The following is an 11,037-nucleotide window of genomic DNA, read 5'->3' as shown; positions in this document are numbered from 1 at the left end:
ACCATTCATTATATTGCTTTTTTTTTCTCTTATTTTTTCTGTCTCTGTGACCTTTTCCTTTTTTTATATTTTTATTATTTATTTTCCCTTTTGTTGCCATTGTTGTTTTGTTGTTGTAGTTATTGTTGTTGTTGTTGTTGGATAGGACAGAGAGAAATGGAGAAAGGAGGGGAAGACAGGGTGGGGGGAGAGAGATAGACACCTGCAGACCTGCTTCACCACCTGTGAGGCGACTCCCCTGCAGGTGGGGAGCCAGGACTCGAACCAGGATCCTTAGGCCAATCCTTGTGCTTAGCTCCACATGAGCTTAACCTGCCGCTCTACCACCAACCCCCTTCTTTTTTCTTTATATCTTCCTTTTCTAGTTTTTCTCCCTCTGTGTCTCCTGTTAATATCTCCTGCACTGAGCCTTATCTAAACTCACCTTTATGATTTCGTTCTAACTCCTCCTGGCTAGGGAATGTGTATCAGAATAAATCTGTCAGTTTCTTTTGACAGCTTGTGTTTTCTACTCTGTTGCCATAATAAAGGGAAAATGACTATTTATACACTCCATTTCCACAGGCTGCCCTAACTTTGTAAGCCAAGATTTAAAAAAAAAAGATTAATACTTATTGATTACCTGGCTAACTGTAGTGGCCTTATCCATCTAAGGAGTAATCAGAATTTCCTTAGAATTGGGTGGAATTCAATTTAGTCTTCATTTGAATTTTGGGAAGTAAACTTTACTATTGGATTGCTCCCCTAATTTCAGAGTGTAGGACACTCAGTATTGACTATCATTTATGTCAAAAATGGTCAAACATCAGCATTGTCATACAGTTTCATATAATAAATCATGCATTTGTTGATTAGACTTGAATAGACTATAGAACTCATTCCAGGAGTAGCGCAGCGGGTTAAGCGCACATGGCAACAAGCGCAAGGACCGGCATAAGGATCCTGGTTCAAGCCCCAGGCTCCCCACCTGTAGGGAAGTCGCTTCACAGGCGGTGAAGCAGGTCTGCAGGTGTCTATCTTTCTCCCCCCCCCCCCCTGTCTTCCCCTCCTCTCATCATTTCTCTGTCCTATCTAAGACATCAATAACAACAACAATAATAACTACAACAACAATTTTTTAAAAAGGACAACAATGGGGGGGGAGAAAAAAATAACTCATTCCAGGGCTAGGGAGACAACATAATGGTTATGCAAAAAGACTTTTATGCCTGAGGCTCCAAGGTCCTAGGTTCACTCTCCAACACCACCACAAGTTAAAGCTGAACAGAGCTCTGGTTTCTGTGTCTGTATCTTTCCCTCTGTCTCTCTATCCCATTAAAATAAAATAAATAAGACTTAAAAAAGAAGTCCTTCTATATAAGGCTTCAGGTAATGTATAGGTAATGTAGACACACAGTGAACTAATATACTACAAAATAAAGACATTCTCAAATAATATAGTAGGCATAAACAAGGAGATAAGCAAGACTATGATGAGGTCCTCCACAACTGCATTTGCTTTGCTACAAATTTGGATGTTATCTTTATGTACCTAATAAATAAATCTAATAATAGAAGTAGTAATTCCAAGAAATCCAGCACATGTACTTATTATTATTATTAATATAATTATCATTATTATCATTATGCAACCAGTTATCACTGAGGCTTCTGGCCTTCACAGTTTCTCTATACCTGCCAGACTCTTTTTATAAGGTAAAAGGTGAAAGATAAAGGGACCAGGTGGTAGCTTAATGGGTTAAGCACACATGGTACAAAGCGCAAGGACTAGTGTAAGAATCCTGGTTCAAGACCCAGCTCCCCACCTGGGGGGGGTGTTTCACAGGCAGTGAAGCAGATCTGCAGGTGTCTATCTTCCCTCTCCCCCTCTTCCCCATCTCTTTCTATTTCTCTCTGTCCTATCCAACAACAATGACAGCAATAATAGCAACAACATTAACAACAACGATAAACAACAAAGGCAACAAAAGGGAAAAAATAGCCTCCTGGAGTAGCTGATTCGTAGTGCAGACATGAAGCCCTAGCAATAACCCTGGAGGCAAAAAAAAAAAAAGGATGAAAGATAAAAAAGAGTGAGAGAAGGACAGAAAGAGATAGAGAGAGACACTGCAGCATCACCCCAATACATACAAAGCCACCCAGTGCAGGTGCTCCCACGTGGTGGCTGGGGGCTCATACATAGTAAACTGTGGGCTCTGCTAGGGTGGGCATCTCCTGGCCCCCAAGAAAACCATTGTTTATTTAATACTTATGCGGCTTGTTTGGCACTAAGTGCTTAATATATACTTTTCATTTTAATATTTATTTGTTTGATAAGAAAAAGAGAGAGAACAAGGACATCATCCTGGTATATGGTACCAGGGAACTCAGCCCTTTGCGTATGCAATCCCTGCACACTACCAGTTGAGTCACTTTCCTGGCAGCTACAATTAACATTTAACCTCTACTACAAACCTATTAGGGTAATTATCCTCCACCTCATTTTACAGATGAAAAAAGTTAAAATAAAATGTTTTTTATTTTTGAGGTAAAAACAGGTAAGCTCCTACTACAAACCTATTAGGTTAATTATCTTCCACCTCATTTTACATTAAAAATTTAAAGTTAAATTAAAGATTAAAAAGTTAAAACAAAATGTTTTATTTTGGGGGAGAAAATATTTTTTTTTCTTGCCTTCAGGGTTATCTCTGGGACTTGGTGCCCATGTTAGGAATTCATGGCTTCTGACAACACATTTTTTCCATTTTATTGGATAGGACAGAGAGAAACTGAGAGAGGAGGGAGAGGGACAAAGGAAGAGAGAAAGACACCTATGGACTTGCTCCACAGCTTGTGAAGCTTCCTCTGTGAAGGTGGGGGTATGGGATTGAACCCTTGCTTATGCTTAGTACTATGTGTGTTTAATCAGCTGCACCACCACCACCCTATAGGTAAGTTTCTTAAAAACTTATTTAATTGAAAAAAAAAAGTCACCATGTTGTCAACTTCACTGAAGAAAATGTAACAAATATTTTATAAGTAATTTTAATATCCCTTGACCTTGGGTACAGATTCTTAAATATTAAAACATCTGGGAACTTCCTCTGAAGTAAGAATTTGGACCCTATGGATTCTTGTTTCTTAAGTATGGTCTCCATGACAACATTACTGGTATGACTTAGGGGTTTATTAGAAATAAAGAACCTAAAAAGAAAGAAAGAATCTCAGGTCTCACTCAAAAAGGCTTCAGAGTGCATTTTAACAAGTCTCCCAGTGATTTGTATACACACTAAAGTTGAAACATGAGACTAACTGGAGAAGCAATCCATTGTGTCTGAATTCTAAGCAAACTCCCAAGGTGACTCTAATGTAGATCAGTGTTAAGATCATATTTTATAAAATCCTGCAACAAGGACAAGCTGCCCAAGTGTAATCCATGGAAAGCAATGTGATAAAAAAGAGAAAAATTGAGAAGGGGAGAGGAAATAGGGAGGGAGAAAGAAAGACAATTGCAGTACTACTTTACTACATATGAAACTTCCTCACTGCAGACCCTTCTGCATGGTAATGTGTGCACTCAACCAGATGCACTACCGCCCAGCTTTTAGCATGACTTTTAATATATTTGTAGTAAATTAAAAATTGTTTAAATTATTTACTGTTGGATCAAAATATATGGTCATACAACTTTTATTTATGTGGCTGCATTCTTGCATACTCCTATGTACTCCCAAAATATATGATTAAATAGTAAATTAACTCCCACTTCTGGAGATTTAAAGTGGCCCTCATAGAAAAATACCAAATAAGAGGGTAGATTAATATGTAGATGAATTAATATGTATCTCAATATTAGGCAAACCAAATATTCACAACAAGCTCTAAGGAGTAGAAGATAACAGGGGAGGAGTAGGTATTGGGGGAGTCGGGGTAAAGTGTCTCACAGTTCAGAAAATAGCTATCACAAAGTCAAAGAGCATTAGTGTAAGAACTAGATTCACTTTTGGTTATGTCTCATATTTGAGCCAACTTGATTTTCTAGGTTTTACATCATAGCACTCTTGACATCCAATCTGGGAAGCCAAGTGGGCTCTTTTTTGTTGTTTGTTTTCCCTCCAGGGTTATTGCTGGGGCTAGATGCCTGCACTACGAATCCACTGCTCCTGGAGGCCATTTTCCCCCGCTTTGTTCCCCTTGTTCATTGGTATTGTTACCATTATTGTTGTCGTAGTTGCTGGATAGGACAGAGAGAAACCGAGAGAGGAGGGGAAAACAGAGAGGGGGAGAGAAAGACACCTGCAGACCTGCTTCACCACCCGTGAAGTGAACTCCCCCGCAGGTGGGGAGCCGGAGCTGGAACTGGTATCCGCACGCCAGTCCCTGCGCTTTGCTCCATGTGTGCTCAACCCGCTGCGCCACTGCCCGGGCCCCTGGGCTCTTAAATATTGGAAAGAAGAAAAAAAAAGAAAGGAAGAAAGAACTGTCTTTTGTAAGAACTATGGTGGTTATGGCTGAGAGGGTGGAAGCACAAAGTTTTAGTGGTGGGTGCAGTATGTAGCTATATGCAGTAATCCTACAGTCTTGTAACTTACTATTAAGCACACACACACACACACACACACACACACACACACACACACACACACAAATCCAGGTAATCTTTATCAGAGCTTGTAAATGGGCATAGTTATACTGTTAAATGTAACCAGATCAGTTATCTTTGCCATCTTTAATAAAAGAAAATTAATTAAAAACAGAAGAAAACTATATATAAAAAGAATAATTGACTTGCTAACCACACTGAAATGCTAGATCTCATCAAAAGAAACTCATGAATGACTCACAGTTTATTGTATATGAATCTGCTTCACATGCTTTTAGCTTAAAGAATTATAAGGTAATGGAAAATTGAAATGATCACCCACTTTATAAGCAAGCAGGTATAAACTAGAATCCTGGTCCAGCAAGACTTTAACACAGTAACTCAACTGTCATGTACGAAATAAGGATACACGTGTCTACTATGCAGTGTTCATGAAAACATGTATGCAGATCACTCTGCTTACCTTAGAATGGGCTCAAATCTTTAACAACGATTGCAAATATTAAACTATCATCACTCAAAAATGTATAGACAATTTATTGGGCACCATGTTGAAATCAGAGATAATAAAGATACTGTCTTTGAGACCTCACCAGTGAATCCTGGAACCCCACCTCACCAGAGCCCTACTCCACTAGGGAAAGACAGAAACAGGTTGGGGGTATGGATCAACCTGTCAACACCCATGTCCAGTGGAGAAGCAATTACAGAAACCAGACCTTCAACCTTCTGTACCCATGAAGATCTTTGGTCCATAGTCCCAGAGGGATAAAGAATAGAGAAGTTTTACCCCCGACTCCCCACCTGCAGGGGAGTCGCTTCACAAGCGGTGAAGCATATCTGCAGGTGTCTTTCTCTCTCCATCTCTGTCTTCCCCATCTCTCTCATTTCTCTCTGCCCTATCCAACAATGATGACATCAAGAATAACAATAATAACTACAACAATAAAACAACAAGGACAACAAAAAGGAAAATAAATACATATTTAAAAAAAGAATAGACAAGTTTCCAATTGAGGGGATGGGATATGAAACTCTGGCAGTGCGAATTGTATCCCTCTTATTTCCCAATCTTGTTCGTTGGTCATTATTAAATCACTAATTAAAACAAGATATGTATCAGTAGTTGCCACTCACTACAAAAGTGCCACCTTTTCCTATGATATGGCATTTTGTCCCAGTCCTCTTTTTACAGCCCCCCTTTTGAGTCCTTTATCTGCTAAAATAGACCACATTCTATTAATGTCTCACCCAGTATTTCACCTTGATTTATTTCTAGGAACCACCTACAAGTAAAGTCATTTTGTAGCCAAAAAAAGAAACTGTCTCTGATTTTTAAATATATTTTTTCAAAGAAACTTAAATTTGAGGTAATAATATCAACCTAAAATTTAAATAGGCAAGTTAAAAATGGAAAACAGGTTTGTTTGGGATGAAAGAATTGCAATTCAGAGTACACAGATTCAGGTAATAACTGAAAACATACTGAGGAAGGACAAGATCAGAATTTTTTTAAAGACTTTTTTTAATATTTATTTATTCATTTTCCCTTTTTGGTTGTAAAAAAAACAAGGGTTTTTTAATTGTTGTAATTATTATTGTTGTTGTTATTGATGTCTTTGTTGTTGGATAGGACAGAGAGAAATGGAGAGAGGAGGGGAAGACAGAGAGGGGGAGAGAAAGATAGACACCTGCAGACCTGCTTCACTGCTTGTGAAGCGACTCCCCTGCAAGTGGGGAGCAGGGGGCTTGAACCGGGATTCTTACGCCGGTCCTTGTGCTTTGCACCACCTGCGCTTAACCACTGCGCTACTGCCTAACTCCCAAGATCAGAATTTTTATGTACTGTACCTTCTTCTTTCCCTCCCATAAAAATTCTGATCTTGGGAGTCGGGAAGTAGAGCAGTGGTTAAGCACAGGTGGTGCAAAGCTCAAGGACAAGCATAACACTCCCAGTTGCCACCACATTACCATGTGCAGGGATGTGGGTTCAAGCTCCTGGTCCCCATCTGCAGGGGGAAAGCTTCATGAGCAGTGAACCAGTGCTATAGGTGTCTCATTCTCTCTCTCTCTCTCTCTCTCCATATATATCCCAATTCCCTCTCAATTTCTCCCTCTCCTATCAAATAAAATAAATTTTAAATCTTAAAAAAACAAATACATAGAAGAATTGATTTAACAAGACTAACCTGCTAGTCTATTCTCTGGCAAAAAATCCATAACCAACATTTCTTGGAATGTGGATAACATCTCAAATAATTGCTTTGACTCAGTTAAGAGAAGACAAAGATGGGTAATACAATTTCTCTGGTGGCTGCCTGGTTCCATCTTAAAAACGACTTCAAAGAAATCAGCTTTGTACAATAATAACTTGCATTCACATAGCAGGAACAATAGTCTGGCACTTTCAAAGGCATATCTACAAGCACTTTCAAAGGAATATCTGGTAAGTGCTGACCACATCCTCAGGAATTATGCATTAACACACTTTGTAGATAAGGAAACCGAAACCCAGATAAGGTGGCGATTTTTTTTCCCTTCCTTCCTTCTTCTTTTTTAAAAAGAGAATGAAGACAGAGAAAGATATTGGGAGAGAGAAGTAGAGAACTATTCCACCAACTTTCAAGCTCCTCCCTACCCTTAATCACCTCAAAATACACACACACACACACACACACACACACACACACACACACACACACACACACACATACACCCACCCACACACACAAAGTTGGGTCTCCAAACATGGTAGTCTATGAAGGTAATTTTTATCAACTAGCTCAGGAAGGAGCAGAGTGAGACCTCACTTCCAGGTATCCTGTTTTTGCTGCTCAGACCTACCACAGTGGTTCACACAGATGGTGCCTCATCCAACAACTCATTTCTTGGGGATTTTCTGCTGACAAGTTGCACTTCCCAGGAAAGCTATGCAATGCATCCTGGTAGCACTAATCACATATTTTGATTTGACTATAGAGGTCATCAAAGCGAGTTGTTTGCCTTTTGTCCCTTGCTCCCTTTGTTCAACTTATCCTTCTACACTGCTAAGTTTTTGTTACAAAACATACATGTAATCACAACACTTCTCTACTTAAAAGGTTCCCCAGTCTGTAGAATTGAGTTTCAGAGCTCAGCACAGGAAGTATCTCCCAATTTGCCCTTACCTTCCTTCTCAGTCTGTTATAGACATTAATCTATTCACCCAACATATTCTTACAGACAGTTTCACATGAAGTTAGGGCAGTCAGGGGTTGTTGCTCTTTCTGTGCAGTAAAATGAAAAAAAAAAGCTGTAAAAACATTTCACTCTATTCTGTTATTACAAAATAAAAAAGATCTACTTAAATTTTATTTATTTGGGAGTCGGCAGTAGTGTAGTGGGTTAAGAGCATGTGGCACGAAGCACAAGGACCAGTGGATGGATCCTAGTTGAGCCCCCAGCTCCTCACCTGCAGGGGAGTCGCTTTGCAGGCGGTAAAGCAGGTCTGCACGTGTCTTTCTTTCTCTCCTCCTCTCTGTTTTCCCCATCTCTCTCCATTTCTCTCTGTCTTATCCAACAAAGACAACATCAATAACAACAATAGTAACTACAACAACAATAAAAAACAAGGGCAACAAAAGGGAAAATAAAAAAAATTTACTATTGCCACAAGGGTTATCACTGTGGTTCCATGTCTGCACGATGAATCCATCACTCCTGGCAGCCATTTTTATTAAATTGATAAGACAGATAGAAATGGAGAGGGGAGAGAGAAATAGAGAGGGAGAGAGTCACCTGTAACACTGCTTCACTACTCATGATGTTTCCCTCATGCAGGTGGGGACCTGGGGGCTTGAATCTGGGTCCTTGGGTATAGTTACATAAAGAAAACATTTTTAAAAACTTATTTTGGATAGAGACAGAGGGTAATCAAGAGGGAAGTGGGAAACAGTTACCTACAGAGATACAGTTTATGACACTTCCCCTCTGCAAGAGGGGAGCAGGTGCTTGAACCTGGGTCCATGAACACTGCGCTATATGTGCCACCACCTGGTTCCACTTAAAAATAAATTTGTATGTGCACACACTATCTGTTGAAATTACATATACATTTTAAATCTTCTATCAAAGATCTGCCATTCTAGTGAAAGACTGACTTCTTATAACTCTACTTGCATTTCCCTCAGAGTATGATGCTCTTTATTTCTACTAGAATGCAACCTTTTTGGTTTATAGATGGGCAAGCTACCCACTACTATCCACTCTTTACATTCGATTCAAGAACCACTTGTGTGAGAACTAGATCTCTTCTGTGGTGCACTTTATCTTCCTCTGCGCTCCCAAAGACTGAAGTATTTCTCTATTGCAGCATTTTTTGTATTGCAAGCAGCTATTTATTTAAACAACAGTAGACCATGAGTTCCTCCAAGGCAGAGTCCTAATCTTTGTATTTCTGTGTGTGTGTGTGTGTGTGTGTGTGTGTGTGTGTGTGTGTGTGTGGTGTGTGTCTGTTTTGTCTGAAGAATACAAAAGTTTACCAGTGGCTACATGAAAGACTGACCAACGCCTAAAAGTCCTTACTGCGTGTAGATATTGCAGAGAAAATATTTTGGACAAGGCAGTGGATGTGTCCCTTTGATAAATCAGGACTCGCCTATTTGAGATGTGAATTGAAAGCTGCCAGGTGCACATGAAAGGCAGGAAAGTGCTAGTGTGACCTGTAGGGCTGTGACCTTTCTCCCCATGGCATCCTAGACCCCGGAGCAACTTCTCTGAGGGAGGAGACTTTGCTGCTCAGGGTGCTGTCTGTCCTTCAATCCAGGTAGAGCCAAACGCTTCTCCCTTTTTTTTTGTTTTTTTTTTTGTTTTGTTTTATAGTCAAGTCATTCACAATTCAGTCCTCACTTTTTCAACTGGGGTCCAACATCTTGGAATTACCTCACTTTCTGTCAGGAACACCTCGGACACTGCATTTTTCTCACACTTCTCTGCAAAGATCAGCACCACAGTCTGGGAGGTGGACGGAGGGGGTTGCTCACAGATGGCCCCGAGGTCCTGACCGGGCTTTCCAGGGCGGGCGCGCACGGGGGGCGGGGTGCAGAGGAGGGAGTGTCGCCCTCGCTGGCCGGCTGGGCGTGAGAGGTCGCGCTGCGGTTGGCCGCCGGAGCCATCCATCTTCCCGACCCAGCCCGGCGTTCCCTCCCCGGAGGGTGGGGGCGAGGAGCTTGAGCGAGCGAGCGAGCGAGAGAGAGAGAGAGAGAGCGCGGAGAGGCGCGCGAACCCCAGCGCCGTCCCCTAGCGCGAGCCGGGGACCCGCAGCTCCCAGCCCCCACGCGGCCGCCGCCCTCTGTTCGATCGATCGCTCGCGACCAGAAGCCGCGGGCCTGACAAGCGCCGGCAAGTTTGCTGCCGCCGGGGGCGCGGCTCCTCCGGTGTGTGTATGTGTGTGTGTGCGCTACGAGTGTGCCTGTCACCGGCGGCCTCCTGGGGGCAGCAGCGGAAAGGAGGACAAGGAGAAAGAGGCAGTCTCGGCGCACCGTGGCCAAGGAGGCAGAGGCCCCTCGCGGCGCCGGCTCTGGGGACCTCAACTCCGCCCGGGCTGCGCCCAGGACGCATTGTAACCGCGCAGCGGCCGCCCTCCCGGACTCGCTGCAGGAGGCGCTTCCCTGTGCCCGCTGAGCGCTAGCCACCGGCGGTGAAGGCTGCTGCATCCCGAGCCCGGGGGAGACTTCCGAGCCCCGGTGCCGGCGCCTGGAGCAGGAAGGGAGGGTCGGGCGGCCGCCCTCCCCCCCGCGGGCCCAGACCCCACGCCCGGTGCGGGTGTCTGACAATGGTGCGGAGCGCCGGCGCGAATCCCGCGTCCGCCCAGCGATCCTAGAGGAAGTGGCCGAGCTCCGGGTGGGTGGGGTGCGGTGGGGTGGACAGGGAGACGCCCCCCGCCGCTCGCTCGCAGGAGTTTGCAGCGAGCCGGGCCTCGCCGGCCCTGAACCCGCCGCGTCCCCGGCGAATCACCGACGGCAGCTGGATCTGGAGAGCATGGTGCCAGCTCCCGGGTTAATCTAGTGCTCGGCTCGCTCCTCTTCTCTTCCTCTTCGTCCTCCTCTCCCTCCTTACCTCCTCCGGGTCGGTGCCGCCTTAGGATTCCCAGCTTGTGGAAGTACAACTCTCCCCACCCCTCACCCTCAGCTCGGAAACCTGGTTTGTAACCACTGAACAGAACTTGTCCATTGAAAGCAAGCCCGGAACAGCTGGATAATGTCCACTCCGAGCAGATTCAAAAAGGACAAAGAGATCATAGCCGAGTATGAAAGTCAAGTCAAAGGTAAGGATGGGAGCGGCTGGCTGGCTCCTTTTGTGTGCTTGCTTGTCATTGTGCTCGCGGAGTTGCGTTTCTAACTTGGCGTCGGATTTGGAGGAAGGTGGCGAGGGACGACTGGAGCTCCCGCCTGAGCCAGCCGGGGTTTCTTGCAAAC

At 43.5% G+C, this 11,037-nt stretch overlaps 1 protein-coding gene across 5 annotated transcripts in view; it reads left to right on the top strand.

Annotated features, from left to right (window-relative positions):
* The first annotated feature begins 9,819 nt into the window (after positions 1–9,819).
* SRGAP1 (SLIT-ROBO Rho GTPase activating protein 1) overlaps positions 9,820–11,037 on the top strand; it is a 299,865-nt gene continuing 298,647 nt past the window's right edge. For all 5 annotated transcript variants that reach the window (XM_007516865.3, XM_060195004.1, XM_007516864.3 and 2 more), the window contains exon 1: positions 9,820–10,886. In XM_007516865.3, coding sequence (XP_007516927.1) covers positions 10,820–10,886 — 67 coding nt within the window. In that variant the 5' untranslated portion in view covers positions 9,820–10,819. The remainder of the gene's footprint in view (positions 10,887–11,037) is intronic.

Source organism: Erinaceus europaeus, chromosome 7 (assembly GCF_950295315.1).
Source record: "Erinaceus europaeus chromosome 7, mEriEur2.1, whole genome shotgun sequence".
NCBI classification, from domain to species: Eukaryota; Metazoa; Chordata; class Mammalia; order Eulipotyphla; family Erinaceidae; genus Erinaceus; species Erinaceus europaeus.
Note: the sequence above shows the minus strand (reverse complement) of the source record. Positions and strands in the feature narration are given on the sequence as shown.